The sequence below is a fragment of the Anabas testudineus genome, chromosome 8, assembly GCF_900324465.2.
Source record: "Anabas testudineus chromosome 8, fAnaTes1.2, whole genome shotgun sequence".
Lineage (NCBI taxonomy): Eukaryota > Metazoa > Chordata > Actinopteri > Anabantiformes > Anabantidae > Anabas > Anabas testudineus.
In genome coordinates this window covers 4,079,282-4,107,032 of record NC_046617.1, presented here as the reverse complement: position 1 = coordinate 4,107,032, position 27,751 = coordinate 4,079,282, and the positions used below count along the sequence as shown (strand labels likewise).

Here is a 27,751-nt window from a genome sequence, read left to right as displayed (position 1 = left end):
GTTTTATGACCAGATACTGCAAAACGAATGACATTCCCATCAGCCTCGGCTGGGCTTCATCTTTAGTGCTAATTGGGTAATGTTAGCATGATGCTAACAAGCTAAACCAATCACCACAGCAGGTTTTTCAATTATATTATAATGTGTTTTTGTTCTCTTGTCCACCAAATCATATTGGTTTTAACACTAACTTAATGTCCTATCCCACCCCCCTCTTGCCCTTTTTCCTTTTGCAGTCTTGGTTCCTCTGACAAGATCTGTGTACAAACCAGCAACTAGAATTCTTCCATTACAATCAGAAATAGAAAAACCCACAGGATAATAATTTTCCTCCAACCAACCCACCGACCGGCCCTGACAGTATGTCTCACCTGATAAAAAACATAACCAAGTAACGCAGGAAATTACAACAGCATGACGCTTTTAGAGGAACTCTGGACTCATTTACCCAGTCAGAGGGAGGACCCTTTTTAAGCAAACATGGATAAATGGAAAGATGAATGGATGGAAGTGAGGATGCCAGGATAAAGAAGGGTTAAGATGGAGAACAGCAGAAAGCAGGCATCTCTTTTGAAAAACCACCAAACCAGCAGCAACGCAGGAGGATGAAAAAGCGGTCAACTTCTCCTACATCGCAAGGATGCATTGTGTAACGAATGGCTATGAAAGTCAACTGCCCCCCCCCCCCCCCCCCCCCGAAAAAAAGAGTTTGAAAAATCAGGTTTCCAGATTAAATGCTCACCAAGCTTCACCCACTATAAATCCACATGCTGATTAAAGCAAAGACACAATTAAGTTTGTAATTAAAGCTGCAGTCCATGCTCCTGTGATGTCTGTCACCACCTGAAACTAAATCCAATTGACCAATGTTTCTCTCCCTCTGAATGCCCATTGACTCTATAAAGGCCCATTTTACCTTACTACTAACTAGAGAGAGACCATGCCAAACATATCTTAAGGGTTGCACTACAAGCTGAATCAATTAACACTAATCTTAACGATGTGCACTATTTACCTACAAGGCATGGGAGGTAAACCAGACTTGCCTATTAAGAGTTTTAGAGAGGAATAACCAAGGTACAAGGAGCCTCCGCGTGTCCTCAATCCCCACTGCTCAGTTCAACAAATCATTGGCCTCCCCTTGTTCTCCACACACAAAACATGCTCACTACAATCTGTGCCATAGCCACAGTATGTACAATTGAGAAAACAAACACAAACGCACACATCCACACACACACACACACACACACAAACAGTTGCCCAGTCTCACATTTTAGATTGTAGTATTTATAAGTGGTGGTGTTGTGTTATATTTTTATTTTATACGCCCATACAGTAAGCCCTGTGAACTCTCTCTGCCTATTTGATTAGACTTTTGATTAGATTTCCAAAGCAACACACACTAAAAATCCTCGTGCTTGTACATCATTACTGATGATTCTCATAATTATAGGCAGCAGCTATTGGTTTCCCCTTTTGCCCTCTTGTAATGTAGATGAATGATTTTGTTATCGCTTGTGTGTTGTCTGATTTGAGTTTATTCCTTCTGGAGTTATACTATTTTATAATTGTTTTGTATTTGAATGACAGCACCTTATAGAGCAACAAAGTAAGACATGGGATGTTGATGTGGCGTAGAAAGGGTGGTTGGCTGACCCAAATCGGCGAAAAGTTTTAAAAGTTTGACTTTTTGGCAAATGCGCTTATTCACTTTGTAACTGAGCATTAGATTAGACGTTTGATACCACTCTGAATGACTGTACAGTAAATACATAGCTAGCTGAGCTTATCACAAATGTTAGAGACAGGGCAAAACATCTGGCCAGGTTCTGTTGGTAGGCAACAAAACATGAAATCAACACCTCTTAAGCTCATGTTAATCATGCTGTATGTTACATGTAGGACTGAGAGGATTGACTGTAAAAATGGTACCAAGTGAGACATGCAATTGGAAACCCAGATTGGTCAATTTCAAATGGTGAATCGTTCCAGCTAAAGTTGAATTAGGTTAAACGTTTTTGCCTTCCAACCTGATGCCCGGCAGAAGAAGGACCTTATGACACAGGCAGTAAAGTCGAGTGCTAAGGGTTCGGGAAGCCCCTGGTCGAGGCTAAGATTTGATCACTTTCAGGTTCATCTGCAGTCTGTGATCTTGGCAGGTACAGGCAGGCAGCTTTGGATAGACCTGTGCTAACTGCTTCTGTGTTTCCAGGTTTTATGCTAAACTTACCTAACTATAGCAGGCTGGAGCTTCATGTTTACTGTACAGACATGAGACTGGAATTCATTTATTTCTCATGAATAAAGCCTGTTTTCTGAAATGTCAAACATTTCCTTTAACATAGTTTATTTGCCACAGTCTGCACTGCAGGACCCCACAATGCAGGACTTTGACAATCACAGGAAGCTTATTTTCTGGGAAACTGACCTGCTGAACCGTACAGGTCTACGAAGCACTGCAAATTAGCTGCATCTTCTATTTGACCCAGGTACAGCTGGTGTCTGGTGGTGGTGATATATGAGAGACAGAAAAACAGAACCAAGGAGGGAAGTTTGCTGAAGATGGGACCCAGAGTAAAAGAGGCAATAGCTCTTCTTTCTGTCTCCCTAAAGTTTACCCTGTTGTTTACACTCCCAGACGGGCTGCTGCTCCAAGAGCAGAGGGAGCCTCAATGCGGAGCAAAATGAATATGTGACATATCTGGCTGTTTTGTTTTTTTTTTTTGTTTTTTTTCTTTTGTTTTGTTTGTTTTTTGAAGCAGGAACGAGGGCCTCTGAGGCTAGCAGTAGGAGGATCACATCATTGGTTGCTATATTAATTCCTCAAACACACACACACACACACCAGCACTCCCCCTTTGTTATTGTGAATCGATGAGCCCTTAAAGATCAATACTGCACTAAAACAATCATACCAGCCAACCTTATGACTTTTTTTATTAAATAGATCGACCACCATTTAGTATTCCAAATCAGTGGATGTGTTAACTAAGATGGAAACACACTTGCCGAGCACAGATCACCACTTCCTAAACAAACAGATCTATGAAGACCACTCACTATTAGCCCAAACACATGCCCTCTGCCCAATAGAATTCAAAGGGAAGTCTTAAATATAGACAATCTGAGGAGGCCGTTGTTTTAATCATTTTATATCACGAGCCCATGAATATTTCAAGCAATTGAGTTAATACCCGCTAAACGTTAAATTAAAATCACCCATCCAACCTCACAAAATAACTGGACTGCCTGGCCATGTTCTTCACTGCAGGGAAACACGACATAGTTGGCCAGCTGACTGGCGACCATCTCATCAGCTTGGTAGAGAGAACTAGCTCCGCTGAGTGCGACATTAACGATGGCTAAGGTGATTTCTTTTTCTAATCTATGGAAGTGCCTCTGTATTCCCATTATGCAATTTGTCAAACATGAATTCAGGTTCTTTTTCTCACATATAAGCTATAGTGAATGGTGAAAATTTTATGTCAGGAGAGGAAAAAAAACGGTGACAGCTCACTAGATAATCGCAAGCATCTTTATATATAATACACATATATATATTTATAGATATATACATTTTTTTATTTGCAAGATAAGCTCTGTGGCAGTCTAGTTATTTTTTGAAGCATGGCTTACATCGCACAGTCATAGGATGCATCTCAAAAAAACAAAAAAAACAAACAAAAAAAAAAGCAGATTTGAGCTAAAGTACCAGTCTCTAAACCCACACTCACATTAAATGACGCAAACGAAAAGTGAATCCACAGCAATCACAACAGTAGATACACAGACAGTGACGATAACGTAGCTGAGAATTTAAAGGTAAAAATAAAAAAAAGAAAAGATGACGTTTTGTTGTTTTCTTTCTTGTTTTGATGGGAAGTATTGTTCTTGAAACTAAATGATGTATGTTGATTGAGCCATGTGCAATGCCTTGGTAGAGGAATTGTGTTTGTTTGTTAGTGATTGTTGGAGGGTGTCACGCGATAAGAGGTAAAAACCTCTGCGATTTCTCTTTCTCTCTCTCTCTCTTTTTTTTCTGTGTTTGTTTTGAAAGTCCACATGCTCCGGGACTCTAAATACAAGGGCATCAAGAAAAAAAATCCCGGTCTTTGTAAGTACGTTTGGGGAAATAGTTTTTAATTTCCTTTTGTTTTGTTTTTGTTTAGTTTTTTTGTTGTTTTGATTTTTCTTTTTATTGCTTTTTTTAAAGAAATAAATCATTGTTTGATTTGTTTTTAAAATGTGGGAGGGCTTAAGGAACAATTTTGCAACTCATAAAATATATATCACTATGAAAACTGGTGCTTTCATAAAGAATAAAGTAACACTCAATCTCTATTATACATAAATAATAATAAACAAAATTAAGTGTTATCATAAAAAGCAAATTTTAGGAAAACATGCATTATTTTATTTCTCTTTTTGTATTTACTGGGGGGTGGGGGGTGGTTGTGACAAAAGGCATTTTTCCTCCCCCAACCTTTACACCACAGCAGAGGAACTGTTACAATAGGAAAAATCTTTCCCCCCCAGACTCTGACATGAGTGAGCCAAACATGGGACGAAAGACAAGATCTTCCCCACTTTGGGAGATGCACAAGTGCGCGGCTTCCTGTTTCAAACATGATGTCTGGAGAGTTTCCTTATCTTTGGGTGTAAAATGTCTAGTTGCTCCAGCGACCTCAGTGGGATGCTGCCATCAATTCAATAAGAACATGAACCCCACTCCCCACTCCCCTTGCCCCTCTGTCCCCTCTCCTCTTGAATCCCCATCTCCCACTGTAAATGATTCTAAATATTTGTTTGGTGATGTAGTGTTATAGACTCAGAGCATCTTAAAGGTTGTCCCTAAAAAGTGCCTTTTGTTCACAGATTCCATCTTGTAATCCTGAGTGCCCATCTCAAAAGAAAAAAAGTCCCCTCCTTCATACTTCTTTCTCTTACTCTTCCTCTTCTTTGAGCTTTTTAAAGCAGTATACATAGTACTAAAGGAAAATTGGTGTGATTAAGTTCCTCTTTTTATTGTTGAATAATTAAGAAAAGCTGAAAAAGAGAAAAAAAAGTAAATTTCTGTCTTGCTTCTCTTCCTCTGTATCTTGTCTTCTGTCTATCTTGGACACTGGAGTAGTCTGTAGCCGCGTAACCTTCTCCTTCTTTCTCCCCCTTTCCTCCTTTTTCTCCTTCCTCCCTTTCTCTGAACGGCGGGGTTTAAACAAAAAAACAAAAACAAAAAAAAAAGAACAAAAAAAAAGGAATACGCAAAGTTTTTTTTTTTTTTTTTTTGCTGTCTGAGCAGAATGCAGTTAGCTCACATGTTATTCTTGTCTGTACGCTTCACATTGTATTACCATACCCATCTTCTTCAGCTTCTCCATTCAACAGCTAATGTAAGTGAACAAGTTACACCACGGGGCTCTGGGCTGTGCTGAGGACATGGGCTGGGGTTGAGGGCGAAGAAACTTTCTCCCCGCCCCACCCTGGGAGTGGCAAATCAACTCGCGTGGAGGGGTACAAGCACTCAAGGGAACGTTCTGATTTTAGGCTAAGCTGAGGGACATGACCAGTGGGACTGCTAGTATAGGCAGGTGTGTTTGTAATCCTTGTTTCTATCTATTTATTTTTTTATAATTGAATTTGGATTTGCTTTTTGATTACTTTTTGTCATTGTTACTGCAGATCTTAGGCAGCAGGTGAGATGCTGCACTGAGACATTCAATTATGCACCTTTTTGTAGTGGTTGAATGAGACCAGCTATTTAAAAAATAAAATCAAATAAAATCATAAAAAAATAGGAGAAAATTCAACAGAAAAATGACTCGAAGCACCTTATAAGCGGACTGGTTCCACAGCAAGGAGACTGAGAGGCTCAGATTTAGCACAATCATTCGAAATGTTTCACAGCGTTGTATCGATTTACTACCACTGACCAAAGTGATATGATTCCAAAAGCTGTAAGAATAACTTTGGACTTTGGCGACATGTAGAGAAAGCACCTTGAAATTGCACCAGCAGTGATAAAGTGATGACAGTTTTATTAGTCCTGCAAAACAAAAAAAAGACATATGCAACTTTTTAATCGTCTTCATCAAGTGAAATGATGCCAGCTGCAGTATTATCAATTGAGCCTTGACAAGTGAGAGCGCCACAGTTAAGAAGCCATATCAGAGATGAGCAGGTTGCACGGAGCAGTGTGTGTACGCATGTGTGTATGTGTGTGTGTGTATGCTCTGTCGAGGGTGGGAGGGTGTCTACAGAATCTGCCCCTGCACCGTTCAAAGAGCACAGTCAGACCCTGTGGCTGAACCGTCCGCTTTTTTTTTTTAAATTCTTTTTCTTGTTTGTTTTTAACACGTTTTGTAGGACGCTGGACTGTGTTTAGCTATGTGTAGACTGCGCCCCCACCAACCCCTCACCCCCACTCCAACTGACCTAAACCCCTCGCCTCGGGCCTGTGACCCTCCCCAACATGAGTGCTCCTCTCCTGCCCCCTTCAGTGCAGCGTCCCATCCTCAGACACACCTCCCAGAGCCCATGGTGAAATGCATGTGTTAATTACAGTTTCTTTTCCATAATAATAATAAAAACAGTTTGAAAAGAGCAAAACCTTTACTTGATTGAATAAAAGGATGTTCTTGACTGTACCTGCCTATGTGATTATTACTGTGTCATTTCAGCGGGGCTGTCTCATGGCCCATTAGCAGTGATTGAAGAAGTATTACTCAGGTAAAAGAGGCAGTAACACAATGTAAAAATACTCCATGGTTCTCATTGAAATCCTACTTAACTCCTACTTATTACTTTATTAATCCTATGTGGATGCTGTTGTGTGGACAGCTGGTTCCTCCTAGCCCCAGGACCCAGTAGTCTGCTCTAGGACAACTTTCAACACCTGCCTTTTGAAACATCATCATAAACTACACAAACTATATTTCCCTTAAAAACACAGTATGTAAAAGTTTTTCATTACGTGACTCTGCCAGGAGTGCACAGTTAATCAGTTCAAAAAGATCGAACTAATCTCAGACTTTTAATCATTTTTGACTCATTATTGAGTTTTGGTGCTTTCTATTTAAGTTGGAATTTGATATTGAAGACTACTAGAAGTTCTGGGCAGTGTGGCGAGGCAGTAGGGAGGGTAGATGGATTCCTACTCTCATGCTTGTGCTAGGCTCAGTTAACGTGCAGGTTATTGTACCTTTAAGCTTAAAATCAATCCACTCTGCTCTACTATGCTGTTTTTCCATCTGCTACACTGTGAAAAGCCTTTCCAGGTACTGGAAGAAGATGCTAATCCTACTAACGACGCAGAAGTCATTGAAATTCTCTAATGGTTTAGAAGGGAGAGCCTCACTCACACAAACGGCTGCCTGTGGTGTTCTGTGAGTCAGAGTTCACAATCGACAGCATCTCTCCCCATTAAGAGAAGATATTTGAAGAACGTTAGGTTGGGTTTAACTAAAACCTACTGTGCAGTTAGTTATAGTGCAGCGTTTCCCAATGAAGAATGAGGCAGAAACATTTCTGTTCTCTGCTTTTGTTGTAAATGTTGATGTTTTGGATACTCTTACATCTTTAGGACTGTGACAGCTGTCATCAAACCATCAGAGAGCTGTAGAGAGAAATTCACTCTTGAGACAGTGCAACTAGACTCTGCTTGTTATGACAAGCCAAAACCATTGGAAACCACTGGTTTAATCTTTAACAAGACACTTCTGTGTGAAAGTTGAGCTTAAAAAGCAAGTGCAGTCAGTAGACAGTATTCTCCCTGAAGTACAGAGAGGAGAAATGACAGAGTAACATGTATACAGATCAAAAACGATGAACCGCAGATTAATCAGTGTAGCAGCAACACTGACAATCAGTGTTAGTGTGAAATCTGTGGCAGAAAATAACTCAACACACTTGAACTTGAATGTTTCTTTTACAGGAAATATTGTCTTACTGTGGAGTTATTACCTTCTAAAGGTTTTGGAGCGAGAGGCAGAGGTGCTGTGTGGAGCGGAGTGGACTGACTTTGAGTCTCGTCCAAACAGTTAACACTTTCATTACTGCTTAGTACAATTTTGTAGTAGCTTGTTCCTTTAGTTTTTCCACTGTATAGTACTTCTACTCCACTACAGGAGGGAAACATTGTACTTTTGACTCCTTTATTTGCCAGCTTTACTTCACACATGCAGATTTTTATAGAAAATCTCATTTCAACTAATAAACAATGTTTTAACATGGATTGAAAAGCTGTCATTCGCGCCACCTTCACCACTTTATTTACCAGATCCTTGGTAACACATACATTATCATGATCCACTACAAACATATTATCAACACTTTTACAAGTAAATAGATTTTTTTTATTTCTTAGTATAGTTTTCTAAGAAATTATTAAATTCTGCAAACACTGCAGAATTGTTTTGGATTTTTTTTAAAATGTATGTTCTGAGTAATTGTTTTATTCTGAAGTTAGGAGAGACATTGTCAGCAGTTGACAAGAAGTAAAACAAAGCTGTTTATTTCACCAATACAACATAAAACCTGAGAAACTGATTATTTTACAGTGGTCTTTTTTTTCCAGAGCTGTATTTACATAGTGCTGCATTATAAGTACTTTTACTTTTAATATATTTTCATGCTAGAACTTCAACGCAGGATGTTTTTAAGCGTAATAGAGCATTTATATACTTTACTACATTTATATATATAAATGTGAAGATATGAGTACTGAGTTCACTCGTGTCGTAGCCTGTGTTTCAGTGAGGGTGGATTAACCCAGTGAGCAGGTGAGTGTCTGAACTGCAGTTTGCTTTTACTGTGAGTGAGATGTGTGATGATGTTGCTAATGACACACACAGAGTCGAAGGCCTGAAAGACTGCTGATATTTTAATGTAGCACAGCATAGTCTAAGATCATGTTGATGCTGTAGAACAGTTGTCAGTGAAAACTACCTTCACACATACAGAATCAGACGCTTTGTTCCTTTTACAGTTACTGTCTGTTCGTGGACCTGCATTAAGATGAAGACACATGCAATCCAAACAAACCGCCGCCACACACGCCTCACCACGAACAGGCCAGCAATTACCATAACAAGTTTTGTAATACAGTGATCTGTAGTGGACAATCAGCCCGATCTGCGCATACAGAATGTCGGTGATGATGATGATTAGATCTGCTCCTCACAGAACAATTTACTCTCATCAGTCGCTTTGTGTGTAGTTCAGCCTCGATATGCAGAATGTAGCCTTTATCTCTGTGGGGTCTGGTGCTCCTGCATCTGCCGCCAAGACGCAGAACAGGTTTTACAGTCAGGGTCAGTTTTAAAGACGATGAGGGAAAACTAAAAGTGTAAAGCCCTGGTTTTCTGTAGTAATACAGCGTTTGTGGTTGTTTAGCATTGCTGGCACTTAAATTTAGTTTAGCTGAGCAACTGCAGCGTTGGCTGTTCGAAGCACAACAAAGACAATCTAAAGAATCAGGGAAGTTAATTTAGCATCATCTTCTTTATTAAAACAGAAAAGGTTTAAGTTTCTGATTTGAAAAGATAAAAGTAACATGTTTATTCTAAAAGAAACCGTAGATAGCATTTTGGTTTGTTTTAAATGTAAGAAATACTTTTCTCAACAGGTTAGTACAATGTATGACACTAGTAAATATGTAACTGTGACGCTGTTTATTCTGAACAAAAAGAAAGGAGCCATGCAGCAGAGAGTGAAGCCGGTCATTAATAAAAAAGATCTTTCTCTTGGTAAATTGGGGGTAAAATATTTTCAGTATAATGTTGATCAGCTGCAGAACTTGCAGGATATAGGCTGCTACCAATGTTCCTCCACCTTATTGACCTGTGGCTGTACAACCTTCTCCTCTTATTCTTTTTGATTTTAATGGTAGAAGATCTTAAAAACCATCAAAATATCGGACAAATCCAAAGTTTTCTTTCTGGTTAGTGTTAATTAGCACCAGAGTCTATCGGCATAGTCAAAGTAGTTCCATGTTTGAGTAACCTAAACAGGCAGGCGCAGCAGTTGCAGGGATTCTGATTGGCTGCTCGTGTGTGTGCAGCCACCACAACAAAACAAATTGAGCACAATAAACAGATGTCAGTTTCATTTCTGTGTCTTTCCCTCCCACACGTATATACGTGAGGCTGACAGCGGTACACACACACTGATGCACACCGATGACATTGTCGCAGTGAAGTGAAGAGAATGTGCTTCCGGACAATCCGGCTACAGCATGAACAAACTTAGAGAATGCTAACTGATTACTTTTTCAGCTTAACTGTAACGCATCCATCTGCGCAGGCACACAGACATGTACTCAGACACACAGACACAAGCACGCACTCGTCGCAAAACCCTTCGGCCCCCATCGCTCCCCTCCCTAATGTTCACAAAGCGCGTCTAAAATCAAATTAAAGATCTCCCCTAGACAAACCCCACACATTCCATTGGAATTCACGTGGATTATACATTTCTTCCACTTTTTCCACCCCCATCCTCCGATAATCAAGTCTGACCTTCCTGCACACAACCTCCACTGTGTCGTCGAGCGTGTCCCCCCGCCTTGACCTAACCGCGCTCAGTCTCCCCATCCCATCCCCATCCCACCACCCAACCCCCCCCGGCTGGCTCTCCCCTCTCCTGCCCCCTGCCCCGTGTTGGGTTGAGCTGAGGTTGGTAGCTTTACAGTAAAGTCGGGGGTGCAGTCTTTTATGCTGAGCTGAAGAGGGGAAGGGTGGGAGGGAGGAGCAGGAAGGCAGTGATCTCTGTTCAGTCATCCTCCAGTCCCTGGTTGAGGAGAAAGTTGGCTGCCAGGTTCTCGTTCTTCTCGCAGGCGAAGTAGGCCTGGATCACCAGGGCCTCAGGGAAACCCAGCGCTTTTAACTATTCAGACGTAGCAGAGAGCAGAGACACAGGAGAGGAGGCTTTCAGGATCTGCAGCTCTTAACGTCAACTTTTCTCATGTACAACTAGAACAGCATGATTTCAATACTGAGCCGTCATTCATCACTCACCCTTTCGATGGCTTCCTTCTCCTGAGGTGTAACTTGGATGTAGTTAACAGGTGCGCCCTCCTCGCCTGCTGCTCCCATCTCTCCGACCTCTGGTGCCTCTCCCCCCTCTCCCACCGGCTCATTCAACATTTGGATGAACAGCTCCTGATGCTGACTGATTTGCTGGGAGAAGAAGCACAAATGAGAACAAGACGTGCTTGAAGGGTTGTGCAGAGTGTGTTGGGAGTACTGGGTGGAGGAGACAGATTCCCAGTCTCATAGTAGCACTAGCTTAAGTCGCATATTGTTGACTTTTTCAAGGCCTCAACAAAACATGAACAAATAAATGTGTTTTAATGGTCACAGTGTTTGTACGGGTAGATTATACTTGAACTAATATGAAAGAGGACAGACTAAACAGTCCCTGTCGTCTTCATGTAAGACTGAACACAGAGTGGTGCAATTTAATTACTTTGACTACTTTATTGATTACCATGGGAAAACTGTTGTTGGGCTGTTGGGGAGCTTTGTTTGCTTTTGTCTTAATGATCTTATTTCTTCTGTGCCACTTTCAACTTTTCAATCATATGTTGAGCCTGCTGAATTGGTAGAATTGGTACTTTAAAAAGTAGTTAAATCTTAATCACTCAAACAGGATTAGATGAGTCACATTAGTAGATCGCTTCAACTAGCCTAAAGCTGAAACTGATCCTGAATGAATGATTACATAAAACCACCAGAGCATGGACTGCTTCCGCTGCGACACACACATCTGGAGCAACACAAGTTAACGACCATCTTAAAATTTAAGACAACCTCTACAAAAAATGACTGAATTAAGACCTGCTGACACTCTCTGGAACAACATCTGTGTAACTGACTAATGTATGGTGCAGACTGTAAGTCTAGAAAACTCGCTGTGTGAGGTCGTCTTGTGTATGTCTGGTTTCAACATTTCTCAGTGTCACAATTTTATTTGTGTGTGCGTGCCTGCATGTGTGTTACCTGTAGAAGTTGAGGATTCTCCCTCCCTAGCTGCTGGAGAAGAGCTGGTAGCAAAGCAGGATTCTGCTGGATGGCCTGTCTCATGTGCAGAAATTGGGGCTGAGACCGCAGGAACGCAAGTGGGTTGTCTCCTAGTGACATGACAAAATTCATAACTGTCAGCAGGACAGGGACTGCAAATTTTGGATACATTCAAATTTGAATACCTATTTTAAACCAGTGGTATGTGGTATCCACATACCACAAGGTCAAAGGAACTGCCTGCAGAGCTCAGAGACAGACGCCTCTCCTGCTCCAACACAAGAAAGTCTGACTGGAGTTTGTATAAAAACACCTGAAGGACTCTCAGACAGTGAGGAACAGGACTCTATGAGCCACTCAGCCATCAAGGCCAGTGATTGTTCATTATCCACACAGGATCTCCAGATCTGTGCCTTGTAATAATCCTGTTTTGATTTCTGATACAGGATGCTTTGTCAGCTGTGGGGCCTTCTATAGAAAGGTGTGGCTTTCCAAATGATGTCCAATGAATGTAATATAGATTCATGAGTATTAAATTAATTTAAACAACAAAAAGCTACATTTTAAAAAAGGGTAAGGGTCTGAATACCTTCTGAATGCACTGATCTGGATAGGCCCAACAACAGTTGGATATTTATTGTCCCTAAGAAATCCTCCCTTCTCCAGAAGTTTGGATCCTAGCAGGGGACCAAGAGTCTTTGTGTATTTTGGGATGTTCTCTTATTATAACTCACATCACCACCACCCTAAGTGCTTTTGGTTATTTTTTCACACAGCAGAGAGACAGAGTTTGGCTGTGTGTATTTTTGGACCACGCCGAGCTGTGTGTCTCACCCTCTGCTAGAGATGGGGATTCTGTGGGTCCAGAAGCAGGGGCCTGCGCTGGGGGGTTAGTCTCCTGGACCGGGCTGCTGGGGATACCCTGGAAACACAACAAACAATACTGCTGTGAGAGACACGCACACACAGAGAAAACACACCTGTTCCTGAGTGCTGCCAGAGAACCTACATGGACTTAAACAGTCTGAGGATGATAGACGTGAGTTGGTAATTAGTTAGAGTTACAAATCAATACATGTATAGAATACACACATGAAGTAAAATGAAAAGGAATGATTGAACACAAGATCAAAAAGACTTAGTCTGGGGTGGCCGCACACAGTCCCATTAAAAAACATGATTTACTGTGTGTTTAGTCATTTGTGCAGACATCCCACCTCTCCCAGACGTTCCAGGAGTCCGCAAATGAAATGCAGTAAACCTGCCTCCCTCTCTGCTTGTCATCTGTGCCCCTGTCATTTGCTTTTGTGTTTTACTTTAAGAAAGCAACATGTACTTGTGCAGGGTTCATGGACAATGGAGTGTGCGTAAAATTAACAGAAATGTTGCAGGGATTGGACGAATGGCAAAGAGAACGTGTTCAATTTGTGTTAATTGTTGCAATTGCAACACAAATTGCTTGAGGGACTGAAAAGTTAACTCATGTTCCACCAGTAAAATTGAACTGACTTTAGTAGACAGACTTGTGTATATTTTACACATGGGGCTTATCATCCAACAGTGAATTGGCACAAACAGCACAACGCATTTCCACAGCAGAACTATTTTTGGTCAAAATGCCTAGAACTTGGTTCATGAACGAGAATCAAACCAGTTCTGCATCAGCTGAGAAGCCCCAACGGAGAACTGCTCAAGGCCAAGAGGGATTATGTTACAATTATTTTATCTGTGTGTGTGTGTGTGTGTGTGTGTGTGTGTGTGTGTGAGAGAGAGAGAGAGAGAGACTCACAGTGAGTAGATACTCCACAGCTCTGTGGGGGTTGTTGAAACTGGCCCGTAGTGCAGCCACCACTCTCTCCCTTTCATAGCCCATAGACATGATCTCTGTCAGCATTGCCTCATACTCAGCTCCAGTCACTGAAAAGACAACACACAGACACACACAAATTTAAAACTGTTAAAGTTTCATACAGTATATTATATATTTTCAAAGTTACAGGAACCTATCTACACGCACTTTTTAAACTATTCCTCTACTAAGACATTAAAGTTATTAAAGTTTAGTTGCTTTAACAGTGCTCACCACATCCAGTAACTGTTTGTTCAAACTCCCCAAAAAAGAACAACTTGCAAAGTCGAAGTGGGTGAAAATTTGATTATCCATTCACTCCAGTATTCCTTTAATTATGCAATGTACTCCAAAGTTTTCAAGGCCAGACAACTCCTTATTTTTTCATCTGCAGAGTCATATTTAGGACTTTTATTACCACAGAACTATACAAAAAACCCTTCTATGTATAGATTATAAAAAGAAACTAAAATATAATTTAAAAACAGCTGTATATGAACCTCATGTATGCAACAACATACAATGCAGACTAAAATAGCAGCATGACAGTTTCTCTTACATTCTCTTTTGATATGGACATAATCTGTGGTTGGACCAAACGGGAATCCCCCTGACTCAGTGGCACCACAATAAGGGATGGGTTACTTTTGTCACAGCCTAAATATAGGAACGGCATGAACTGCACTACAGTCTGTAAAGTCCCTGATTCACAGCAGTAACAACTTGTGGCACAAGTACGACGTAAGATTTAAACAAGACATGTACTGCTACAATATTAACCCACTATTAACACTGTCTCATTGTTTGAAATTGTACATTTTAAGTTTATGAACAGTGTACAAAAACCTAAACTACTGCACTGAGACTTTCACAGCTGCACAAGCTCTTGGCTTGAGTAATGTGATGCAAGTCTGGCAGAGACCCATCCATTACCTACCCAGTGCTGAGGAGGCATCCAAGCCCTGGTTCCCGCCACTGGAGCTATAAAACAAAGGTAAGGAGAAAAATTAGACAAGCTGTACAACGTTTCTGTGACTCACATGCAATTGTTGAAGTCACAAAATAATAGAAACAACACAGAAGTAAAGAAAAAAAGTAGCCAGAAAGTATGAATATTAGACCTATTACTTTAACTATTTACATTAAATAATTTTGCACCTTTAAGAAGTTAATTTAAATTAATAATGAGTGGACGCGAGAAAGGACAAGAAGACAGGAACCCTTGGTTTACTAGCTATTAGCAAGCTATTAACTAACCAAACCATCAAGTCTAGGGAACTCTCTGCAGAACTCTACAATAAAACTGATGAGGTACAGATGAGGGCAAGTGTTCAAAATCACTTTTAAAGCTTCCAATATGCCCGGGAGCACAATGGTCTCAAGAATTGTAAAATGGAAGAACATCTAGAGCTGTGCCCAGTTAGAAACTGGGCAAGAAGATCAAGACCAAGAAGCCAACTGTCAGTCCAATAGATCTTCAGTAGTCCTCCATCTTTTTTGGTAGAGACAGAAGTCTTTGTGAGTACAAAACATATGACAGCCTGCACTAATACATCGTGGAAATCTAATTTAAGGGTCTTTACGAGCATGACAATGAGAGATGGTGTACAAAACTTTGGGCGGACGTCCAAGCAGTATGTCTGCTGAACACCAGTGACTACACATCACCTGCTAACACCAATACTACAACAAGGCATATTGATGGCAGATAACACTCTAGGTGTGTCTCTCAACTGTAGCAATAGTTTACATTTTTAAAAGTTCAAGGACAAAAAAATGACTGGAAAAAATGTAAAACGTAAGTGTGTATGGCAGAGATGACCTCATCCAATGTAATGGAGTTTGACAGGACCTGGGATGTTCAAGCAACAATTCAAAACCAAGGGATATTCATTTATAAATTATTAATAATCAGACTTAGCCTTAGACAGCGTCTACCTGGCTGGTTGTGGTTCTGAGGGAGCAGCAACTGGCTCTTCTTTGGCCTCCTCGGGTGGAATGGGGACAGCTGCTGGGGTTGGGGCTGGGGCTGAAGCTGGGTTTGTGGCCGGAACAGCTGTTGATGAGGAGCCCGAGTCCGGTACAGGGGGCGAGGGTGCTTCTGAGACTGGTGTCGAGGCGGCAGCTGAGGGCTTAGCCTTTAATAGGTTTGAAAGAAGATGATGTTAAACTAAACACCTAATAGTAAAACTGTCTAGCATTAAAAACAGCCGTAAACATCAATATTCAGAAATATATATTAAAACATCACCTTGGACACCATCACTACAACAAAATTCTTCTCATCAATTTTGTAGTCCTTAATAGGTGTGTCATCTTGCAGGATTTTTCCAGCGTATATCAGCTTCTGCCCAGATACAGGAAAGTTGTCCTTTCCTCTTTCTGCTTCTATTTTCTCTTTTAAGGCCTTCACCTGTTAACACAAAAATCATAAACTGTAACCATTAACATGCAAGCACTACATAATAGTCTCTTAATAGTTTTATTGAGTGCTAATGTCCATATTCTCTTTTATATGTCTCTCATTCACCTTCTTGATCTCTGAACTGAACTTAAGTCGCATGTCCTCAATATTCTACCAAGTACCTATTAAACACTGTGTAGATGGCCCAGTAACAATGTAATTACCAGGCAGGGAAATATCATAGCTCAGTTACAAATGTCAGTTGATTGAGTAATTGTATTTACAATGGTTTCATTGAATGGATCGCATGACGGTACTTACTATAAATACGTGTAAAGTTCTTAAAATGATATTTAATATATGTAATATGTCATTAACACATTGAGGAAGATCCTCTACTGCTCACTTCACACTGGCCTTGCTAACTACATGTTAAAGGTGTGAACATGCTAACAAAACAGCCTCTTGCTACGCTGCCAATGAGGCTAATCGCTATTGGCAGTGTCATACGTGTTAGCATTAGCAATGGCAATCACAACGCAAGGAGAGGCTTGAGTTCATTATAGAAATTAGAGCATCACACACTATATAACATTAGATATTAACGTGGAGCATAAGGAACAAAGTAACCACGACACAAAGTTCAAACAATAAGACACCCGTTTGCAGGCGCGGCGCGATAACTTTGTTATCGGGCTATTCAGCTAACGTTAGCTAACTGGCTAACGTTTGCAGTATCAAAAGATTCGTCTTCTTTAGCAACATGTTTAATGTGGTTTGCTAAGTTCTAACACGTTTGGATAATGGACATTATTTTCTCTAAGTACATAGCGTTTTTTAATTTGAAATATCACGTAAAGCTATAGGGTCTATACGTAAAGTAAAACATGGGTCGCGCAGCTGCTACTGTTAGCTAAAGTTAGCTTGCTGTTAGCCACTCACCGTTTGCTCGGGGTCTATCTCAATTTGAATAGTCTGCTGTTGCAGTGTTTTGAGTGTGATCTGCATGGTAGCGGTGGCTGACGTTATGTCAGATGTGCTTCAAGTAGAGAAATAGTTGCTCGCTAAACAGTTAATTTGGTTTTAAAGTTGGCGTTTCGGGCAAGATAACAACTAGCTGAGAAATATGTGTATCCATGAGACCTCAGCAAATCGCCATCTTTGGTGACAAGCTGCTGTTGCGGCGAGAAGAGCTCGTTGGAAGCAACGAGATCTCGTTCGGTGCGACGCGATTATGACGAGCGGCTGTTAGACAGCGTATCTGCATAAATGTTAACTTAAAAAAGTCAGTGCGACAGTTTTATACAGACAGACAGGAGTACAAGGTGTGCAACACAATACTCAGTTACTGAAGTAACGGTATCATCAGCCCAGTATAAAATATTCAGTTAAAAAGTCCTGCATTCAAAATCTTACTGAAGTTTCAAAAGCAGGTTTGATACTGATGTAGGGAGAATTTGATCTGACGCTCACTAACATATCTTGCTGCAGTTCACTGAACTAAATGTAAAAATAAGTTGATGTTGCACTGTTTCTTTACCAGGAGCAGTAACTTCCTGAAATGTCATCGATAATCTGTTTTTGCTGTGCAGATCAAATGATGAATTTGAAAATAATGTTCAGAATTTCAGCTTTATTTTGATGGTATTTCAACCCCAATACATTAAACGACATACGAAATAGTACCTTCAGTATCACAAGATGCTAAATTTAAGTGTGCAAAAGGATTGGACCAGATAGCTGTAAATAAAATAACAGGAAGTAAAATGAAAATTAAATTAAATGCAAATTCTTTGGCATAAAGTCTGAAGTCTGCATGAACTGATACATGCTTTTCTAGAATTATAGATATAGGTGAATCATTGACATCATCATCATCAGATAGTAGATTGTGAAACATTCATGCATTCACAGTCCCACAAGGCATCTGTCCTCAGCTGTTGTTGTTTTCCTTGGCTGAACCGTTCTGTGTATGTTTCTCAGTATGTCTGCCTGTAATTTAAAATAAATCCAAATAAAATAAAATAAAAGTTGTTTTAATAAATGTATACATTTTAAGTGCTCATAGAGAGAATCTGCCACACACACACACACACACACACACACACTTTGTGCAGTTTTCTGATGTGTTCGGCAGGGGGCAGGATTTGACTGCTCAAAAATAGGCAGCAATACAGATTGCAGAGTTTTGACATAGAAAGAGTGAGATTTTTTTAAATAATGAAAATATTTATCTTAATATTTAACTTAATGTGTGAGTTGATGCTTTATTACTTTAATCCACCCCTTTGAGAGAATTGGGATACTGTCAGTGGGTACTGTGTGATACTGTTTACACAGATGCACAGAGTTTAATCAGTTAAACGTGTGGCTCCTCCTGTTGAGAGACAGTGAATAACAGAACACCACTTGTCAGACACTCGTTTGACATGCGTGTTAGTTATTGAAGAGACACTGGGGAAAGTATTGCTTATAAAATACATATACTGTATATATTCCTGCACGGTGCCTACTGTGACAGAGTGCTGCAGTAATCTGATTTAATCCATTAGAATAATAGCATGTGTGATTTAGTTTGCATTTTCATAGCCACATCAACAAATTACACATCCCACACACAGACACACATGCAGTACATTAATCTACACGTACTGTATCTTGCACCGGCTGTGACCACTCGTTAAACCTCCCAGCAAGCATAGTGGCATAAATATTTTATCAAATTACGCCCTGATCCATTCGTCTGTGCCAAGTTTGCCAGGGTCTCCCTTGTCATTTCTCTCCTTTCTGTTGACATCGACTCCTTTTCTCCTTCCTTCCTTCCCTCCTGTCCAATTGTTTTTTTTTTTTAAACAACCTCCTCCACTCCTCCACTTTTTTTAAAGTTTTGTTCTCACTTTGTTTTATTTCTCTGACTGTTACTATCTTTTTAAAGAAGATCAGCTTGTTTGGAAGCTGAGGATAAAACTGGCGAAAGGGGAGAGGGCTAGGTGGGAGCCATTTCTCTAGACAGAGTTTGCTAAAAAGGCAAATGGAGGAAAGGCTGAGAGAGAAGAGAATATGGTGCAAGACTGTCAGGAAGTGGAAGAGGGATGAAGGGAGGGAGGAGATGAGAAGGACACTGATAAAGGAAAATGAGAAACGGGCATTCAACGTGCGTATGTGTGTAAGAGGATGGTGCCCTAAATGTGTGTTCATCTGGGTTAATTCTCAAGGACAGAACTATTAAACATTAACAACAAACCACCATGTTTTATTGAGACAAGCTGCATTCATGGGCATATGGCTCTAAACACAGACCTACTTATAATGACTGTGCCGTGTGTGTGTGTGTGTGTGTGTTTTCGGTGACCTTTTATTTTGTCCAGACAAAAAAAGCGTCTTTTCTGAAGAGCCATGTCGTGACTGTAGGCATGGCTTTCTGCTGCAGTGCTGCAATGCTGCAGTCATACCTCAATTAGATTGGTCTTACCTAATGTATGCCAACACCTGACAACATAGTGTATCCAGTGCGTCGCTGTGTCGAGCTAAATGTAATGTTGACATTGTTGACACTGACTATTGAATGACAGATTGCATGTGTGTGTAAAACTACATTTAGGTTTAACAAACTACATCAGCATTTGACAGTAATCAAAGGCAGTGGAGTTGCTTACGAGTGACTGAGAGCAGTGTTCACAGCTCAGCAGTGATACACACTGTTGCAGGAGCTTCTTTGAAACTGTAGCTAATGGCGCTACCGGCTACAAATGAATCTATTTGTCAGAGACTCGGGTCTACAGCAGCAATTCCACACACTTGACTGATTAATGAAGGGCACATTAACACAAAGATATTATGCAATTATGAAAGAAAAGCGTACTTTTATTTCTCTTCTTGGATTTGTCTGCCCTCCCGTTCTCACTCTCTGTCTGTCTCTAGCTCACTTAACGGAGGGCACATGTACTGTACTGTGTGATGTGATGAGGCTGTTTTCTGGCTCTTTAGTCTGAACCTGACTTGTTGGCCTCAACTGCAGTAGGAAGTGGACTCAGGGTCCAGTATCTGGTCAGGTATTGATGCTTCATGTTCTACACAGGGTTGATTTTTCATTTCATCAGACCGGAGGATCTTTGTCCTGCTTTGTGTGTGGTTCATCCATCACTGCAGAGGATTTCTGAAGCTTAGAGAGACCTTTGAGTTCATCCTGTCTGGTTACTCAGTTTTGGCCGACCCCAGGAAGAGTCCTAGTGGCTTTAACAAATATTGAGACCACTGAGCTCAGTAAAACAGCCAAAGCATTTGCAGTTTTATTCTTGCCCTGATCTGTGCCTCTCCACGGTTTTCTTTAAATTCTACAGGGACCTTTATGTACTTCCTGGTTTTTGTTCTGAGCTGCACGGTGATTTGTGGGACTGATGAGTGCTTTTCTAAACTACAGTTAGTTTCCTATTAATTTATACCTATTCAATTAATTTTACAATAGAAACACATCAGAAAATCTAGAGTCCCCATCTGTGACTGGCTCTTCCTTAATGACTCGATCAATCAAGCGATCCACTTTGCTCTTCAGAGACCCTGAGGCTGGGGTGAAGTGTGTTTTACACACACTGCTAAAGTTTTAACTTGTAAGTTGCCTCTTAAGGTGGTCTTATGGATATTTCCTAGAAGTTTTAAAAATATGGCAGCTCAGCAGAGCTCAGTGTGTTGATTTAACACAGGTCAGCTGTTGGTCCAGCGCTCATCAGACTAGTGACGGCTGCTTGATTGATTCTCTCCTAAATCAGAGGACGAGCAGCTGCAGGTGCAGAGTCTGCCTGCATGAGTGTTGAGCAACATCTTCATAATTTCTGAGCTTTTTAACAATCAAGGGAAAATAAACACAGTCACGCAGCATTTGGTTGAGATTTCAAGATCACTACTTGGAAATATAGTTAATGATGTATGAAAGGACGTCCCTCTGTCTTCCCTGTTTCCAAACATTGTAAAATGAATCTCTTCTTTTGCCGTCTAGTTTTTCAGTTCAGATTATGTCATGTGGAGGAGTTTTGTATCTATAGGACAATTACTTAAACTAGAACCACGGGAAACAAACATCATGATATGATGAACGCTGCTGCAAATGAAAGTTTCAGCATGGGCTCAGTTTTGAACTAAAGTGAAAAGTTCAACAGGCAAAGCAATAGACGTGTCACAGTCAGCATGACCAGTGACTTTATGGTCATGGTGACATCCAGTTAGTCAGTGTCTACACACCTGAGTGAAGTGATATGAATCAGCCAAGTGATCCACCTCTCCTTACTACAACAGCTATATCTGCACCAGCCATACTGTTGTGTTTATGGGAAATGTGAAATAAAGCTGACAAACTTTTGAAAAACTGTACAAAAAAGTACATTAGTAAGTTTAGATTTTGCAAATAAGTGAGACACAGAAGCGCACACCTAAAGAAGAAAAGATAAGAGTGGAATTAGGGTGTAGCTGGCAGAGAAACTAGCGACCATGTCACTCCTCCTCCTCCTCTCTGTTGTCTCTCTGTCCGCTGAGAGCAATCCTTCTATTCTTCTACAGGAACACCCCCACAGCACGGTATCATCTGCATAGCCACGATATGTCACTGCTCAGTGTATGTGTGTCGGTGTTGTCACCAGTGCAACGAGTGAGTCATATATGCAGCCCACAGGGATTCTTGGTAATCTCAGACTTTTGAGACCCATAGGAATTACACCTCTAACACACACACACACACACACACACACCAGATCTGTAACATACAGTATTATGTGTTTGCCTTGTTTTTTCTATTTTACTGTTACTTCCTAGTAAGATAGAAGTAAAGTAGAAAAAACAATTCCTGTTTTAATCTGCACTTACGTTGTGGCTCTAAATGCACAAGCGTCCGCTGTCGAAGAAGCACGAGCAGCTTAATTTAGCAGTGCTTTCAGTTAGCGAGGTAAAACCATTTCAAAATGAGGAAAAAGCAAACTCAACAAAACACAACAGCCTTTGCAGTATGTGTGCAGTCTTTTTGCCCAGAACTTAAAGAATAAGACAATTTTTTATGTTTTTCCTTTTTCAACAATTCCACTAGAATAAACAAAGAATTACCTGAACTCACCCTAAAGTCCATAGTCAAGTTTTTAACAAGAGCAGGTTCTTGTGAGAACAAGACATGTATTCAGATAGAACAGGACTATTCCTAGTTTTAACAAATACAGTGTGACTCAGGTTCCACTAATGTCTCATGAGAATAAAAGGTTTCATCCGGCACAAAACAAGCAGAGATTATGGCCGTGCAGCGCTGAGCTTTCTTAGATGAGAGGTGTCTCTTGTCTTTTAACAGCTACTGTGATGTGTTTTAAACCTGTCATTTGAAAACCTCCCAGTTTGATCAACCATGTTCCACATTACCGCTGTAAACGCTGCGCGCCCCTGGAAGTTATGAAAGTTACAGACCATGTGACATTTGTCATATGTGTGTCAGCAGCATTTAGAGCCCGAGGGTCTGTCTGATGTGATCACAACTCAGCCCACCCCCAACAACCAGGCATCCTTTTTTAAAAGTGGGATGTCTGAGGTATCAAAATATACAGCTGCAGCCTTATTTAGTGTACAATGGCTTTCTTCATGCTTTTGCCTTAAATGTTAACATTTTCTTTCTGATCTAAAACCTTTGGAAGAACCTGTTTCTTTCTGGCAAATGACTTGGTTTGAATGTTTTTGGTTCAAATTCCTTTTTTCCTGCCGCAGACTGATTTCTAACATGCTGAACAGGCTGAAGGTGACATCCAGGCAGGCTGCATCTGTTGGTTGCTATGGTGATGACGGATGCATGACTCCCACAGTGACAGCTCAGAGACCATGCTGGGTAAACATGGACTCCCATGAGAGCGGTCCAACCGGTAATGACACCACAGAGGAAAAAACACAGAGTCAGGCACAAACACGTACACACACACACACACACACACACATGAATAACCACACACACAGGAAACTCACAGGGGACTGGGGTGCTTTAGTTGTTAACAACCCCACTATCGCTGTCTCTTTCTCCCTCCCTCTCCTTTTCTCACTTCTATCTATATATGTACTCACCCCTGTCTCTTCATCAGGACTACAGTATTCTCCCTTATTCAGCTAAAACTGGGCCACCGCCATACACACACTCATGAGCATATACACACATATGCTCTCACTCATGGACACATAGAGAGTCAATGCTAATTAGCTCTACAAACAGGTCTCAGCTTGCGCTGTGTGTGTGTGCGTGTTGGGGTGAGAGAGGGGCAGTGTGCCGTTAACTAACTGGTGTGTCAGGATTTCTTTTTCTGTCCTCATCTACGGAAATGAAGTTTGCCCCCTGAGTGACCCACATCTCCCGACACCGAGGTCGGAGAGAGGAGGAGAGGGAGACAGAGAGGAAGGAAGGGGGGGGGAGTAGAGTTAAGAAAGACATTCAAGAAGCATATCTTTGAATTTATAGGTGGGAGACGTCAAACGGGCTGAGGAAGATGAGGGACATGTGGACAGCAGGAAAGCAGAGGGAGACATGAGTGATGACTAAACTGTACCAGTCAGAGTTGGACTTCCCCTTGTAAGGCAAAGAGGTGAGGCCAAATTCCGAAGCCTAAAGCCGTAGTCCGCTGGCGCATGGCTCAGTGCATATGTCTTAATGAACCCGATCCGTTCTCCTTTTTCCATATACATCCATGGACTGTGGAAAGCAGGCTTTTCTTTTTATCACAGCTTTGTGTTATAAATCCTGCCCCCTCATCTATCTTGGGTTACCGTTGCTGCAGAGCTGTTGTCCAAAAACTATGAAAAACCCATCAGTGAGTAATACAGCTGCACTGAGGGACGTTTTATTGCTGCAGTGAACATGGGTCCAGCAGTTTATTTTGACTCAATTCTACATACCAGTTCCTGCTGCAACAAAACGTCTCCATGTGCAGCTAAAAATAGTCACCATTAAATTATTTATTATTTCTATCTAGGTAAAAATATCTCAGAAACTCCACTGCCTAGACATCTTTGGGCACGTTTTACTGTACCTTTAATCGAAACAACATGGTTGTGTCCCTCCTTATTAAAAAAGCACATGTGAAATTTAGTTTTCCACATACGGGGCGTTCCACATGTGTCACTAAACACATCACATGTCAAATGGCTTCTGTGAAACCAATCACTCATTGTGACAAATCCTCTCAGAATTATGTTGATCTCTACAGAGCATTTTAACATATTATAGCTCATTGTTTCGTGATCTTAATTTAGGAGTATTAACAAATATAATGTGCTTAAAATAATAACACAAAAACAATTCTGATCTGTCATGTCTTGACTTAGATGAAGATCAGAGCACATTTTATGATAAATTAGTGTAGAAAAAATTCCAATGAAATTCCAAAATGTTCACATACTTTTTCTTGCCACTGTATATAATAAAAGCCTAAAAAAGAGAAAGAAAGGCCTGGAAAACACCTTTGTACATGTCGCGCTAGCCTACTTTAAACAATTGCAGTCTATATTGTTACACAACATAGAGTGTGTAACAACTCAGGACTGTCTTCTGCAGTACAAATGTGATCATACTTGGTAAAAGACAGATAAGCAGCGCCTGTAGAATATTTATCAGGATTATCCTGGCTCCGCAGCATAAACAGAGCTTATGGATGGATTTTCCTCATAAGTTTGGCATATCTTGAATCAGACATAAACCCATCATTTTCTGCTTTTATGAAAGCTCTGATCTCAGTTTGTTACAGTTTCCAGTCCTAGTGTCAGACCTTTAGGATATGTCTGATTTGGACATTTTTGGTTAGATTCTGTAGCAAATCTTACCTGTTATCATTGATAAAACAGTGGTGGTACTAGCTAGTTTGCAGATTTTAATTATACTTTATATGTGATATATGTATAACCTGACTGCATACAGACATTTCAGGCTGCACCGTGTGCTGTTTGTCGTTCTGCTACAGCAGGAACCATTTTTTCAATGTTAACTGTAATGAAAGTAATGTAATGTAGTTGATCTGAACTTCTCGCTACCACTTAAACACGACAAACAGCCCCTGTCCCCAAAAAACATACCCCTCCCTCAAGGTCTCATAGTTGATCTGGCGGGGTTGTGTGAATTGATTGCTGAGAGCTGTTTGCTGGGATATTATTGATGCTGTGCTGAGCTATGACCTACTGTCATAGTCAGTTTGTTAGTGTAACACAAAGAGCGCCTGAATGTGTCCAGAGGTAGAAAACTCTGCCCACCAGCACTTGTAAAGTCAGCTGGTTTTATTATTTATCTCATTTATTTCATCTATTAGAAAACCAAAATGTAAACATTGCACTGCTTTTTATTTACATTACAGTAAATATTACTGACTTATTGCGCCCTGGGTTATTTGCCATTACTAGGTCATGTTTCTGTGGTAAATATCAGGGCAAATAACACAGACCTCCCTTTTTGCGTGAATCATTTCAAACACTTTGATTTTGAGATGTCCGCAGCAACTCGCTGCTGCACGCAGCCTGTGCCACTAAAAGCTGCCTGGATCTGGCACAGACTTGTTAAAACATTTGAGTTCCTTGACAACTCCATCTGGATGTAGCAGAGTGTTATATGAGTGCTCGAGCTGCAGGCCTGGTGGGTTAACCCTTCCCGCGGTGACGGGTTGTGAAGGTAAACGTAAAGACTAGAGTGCGCTGCTGGGATCAGCAGATCAGCTCAGTCACCTCTGGGAGCAGGGGGGACATGGGCAGATAGGGGCTCACTTAGGTCAGGTGCTTTGAGAAGCGTAAAAGAGCAACATAGAGTGAACATTTGGAGATGCAGAATGTTTCTGGATGCCAAAAATAGCCTACGTATAAGTGAGAAAAAGAACAAACAGATCTCTGATTTGTTTCTGTAGAGTAAAAACACACATTTGCCCTCCAAGCTGCCTGTGTGTGCTAATATTCAAATCTACATAAAATAACCCAGTTCAGAAGAGAGAGAATAAACAGAGAACAAAGAGAGTTACACGTTTAGGTGCTAGTATAGGATTCACTCATATAACATGATGGTCCTTGATGGTCGTTTTTGATTTTTAATGGGGTTTTTCAAGCAAAAGTGCCTTTTGGAAAAAAGAGATGGTTGACTAAGCTGGTTGCTTCCAAAAGCTGCTATGATATACACGTATGATATTCACGTATGATATACATATATGATATACATATATAATATACACGTATGATATTCACGTATGATATGCATATATAATATACACGTATGATATACATATATGATATACATATATAATATACACGTATGATATACACGTATGATATTCACGTATGATATACATATATAATATACACGTATGATATACATATATGATATACATATATAATATACACGTATGATATACATATATGATATACATATATGATATACATATATAATATACACGTATGATATACATATATAATATACACGTATGATATACATATATAATATACACGTATGATATTCACATATGATATACATATATAATATACACGTATGATATACATATATGATATACATATATAATATACACGTATGATATTCACGTATGATATACATATATGATATACACGTATGATATACATATATGATATACACGTATGATATACATATATGATATACATATATAATATACACGTATGATATACATATATAATATACACGTATGATATTCACGTATGATATACATATATAATATACACGTATGATATACATATATAATATACACGTATGATATTCACGTATGATATACATATATAATATACACGTATGATATACATATATAATATACACGTATGATATTCACGTATGATATACATATATAATATACACGTATGATATACATATATGATATACATATATAATATACACGTATGATATACACGTATGATATTCACGTATGATATACATATATGATCACATTTCCTGAAAATACTCCAGTAAAGACCAGTTTTAACCTTTTTAACCAATCTGACCAGACAATCTGACCAGAAAGTCCAATTAGCGGATTATTGGGTTCATGTATTTTTTGCATTTTGTCAGTAAATAATAAATAATTAGATACATCTGAGTTTAACTGATCACTGATTCATTTTTAAATTGATCAATGATCAACTTCAGTTGATGATTTCATAGTTTTAATTGAATTTTAGTTTGATTTAAAGACAGAGCAGATTACCAGGTTTTCTGTACTTGCTTGTGTCTTGCCTCTTGTCACACTGTTGACCCACCTTTGGACCATTCAGAACAGGTAAATGTTCACTTGTTCAACACTTGAACTTTACAAGTCAACTTAAAAGTATCTCAGCAGATGAGGGTGTTTAAGTTACTGAGACTGACTAGTCACACAATGTGTGATGTTTTCTATGGTTCCTGTTCACACTGATTTAAACACAGAGGAGAGCATGTATGTGACCATGTGGGCCATAATAGAAGATTAAACTTTCAAATTAGAT

The 27,751-nt window shown here is 40.1% G+C and overlaps 2 protein-coding genes across 12 annotated transcripts in view; one reads left to right on the top strand and one right to left on the bottom strand.

The window, feature by feature from the left end:
• The window catches only part of nfixb (nuclear factor I/Xb), a 121,379-nt gene extending 117,561 nt beyond the window's left edge, over positions 1-3,818 (top strand). For all 11 annotated transcript variants that reach the window (XM_033326116.1, XM_026358951.2, XM_026358996.2 and 8 more), the window contains one exon: positions 237-3,818. In XM_033326116.1, coding sequence (XP_033182007.1) covers positions 237-251 — 15 coding nt within the window. In that variant the 3' untranslated portion in view covers positions 252-3,818. The remainder of the gene's footprint in view (positions 1-236) is intronic.
• A 4,678-nt stretch (positions 3,819-8,496) lies between these two features.
• On the bottom strand, positions 8,497-17,460 carry rad23aa (RAD23 homolog A, nucleotide excision repair protein a). The gene is made up of 9 exons (XM_026358216.1): positions 17,216-17,460; positions 16,121-16,282; positions 15,808-16,007; positions 14,807-14,850; positions 13,810-13,937; positions 12,855-12,942; positions 12,000-12,130; positions 11,016-11,177; positions 8,497-10,884 (listed from the first exon to the last, which is right to left on the bottom strand). The coding sequence occupies exons 1-9, from the start codon at positions 17,279-17,281 to the stop codon at positions 10,771-10,773; spliced, it is 1,095 nt and encodes a 364-aa protein (XP_026214001.1). The 5' UTR covers positions 17,282-17,460; the 3' UTR covers positions 8,497-10,770.
• Between the last annotated feature and the right edge of the window lie 10,291 nt (positions 17,461-27,751).

Coding starts and splice junctions, on each gene's coding strand:
- rad23aa (XM_026358216.1), bottom strand. CDS start 17,281: ATGCAGATCACACTCAAAACACTGCAACAGCAGACTATTCAAATTGAG. Junction 16,283..17,215: donor AGATAGACCCCGAGCAAACG/GTGAGTGGCTAA, acceptor TTGTGTTAACAG/GTGAAGGCCTTAAAAGAGAA. Junction 13,938..14,806: donor GGATGCCTCCTCAGCACTGG/GTAGGTAATGGA, acceptor TTGTCTTTTCAG/TGACTGGAGCTGAGTATGAG.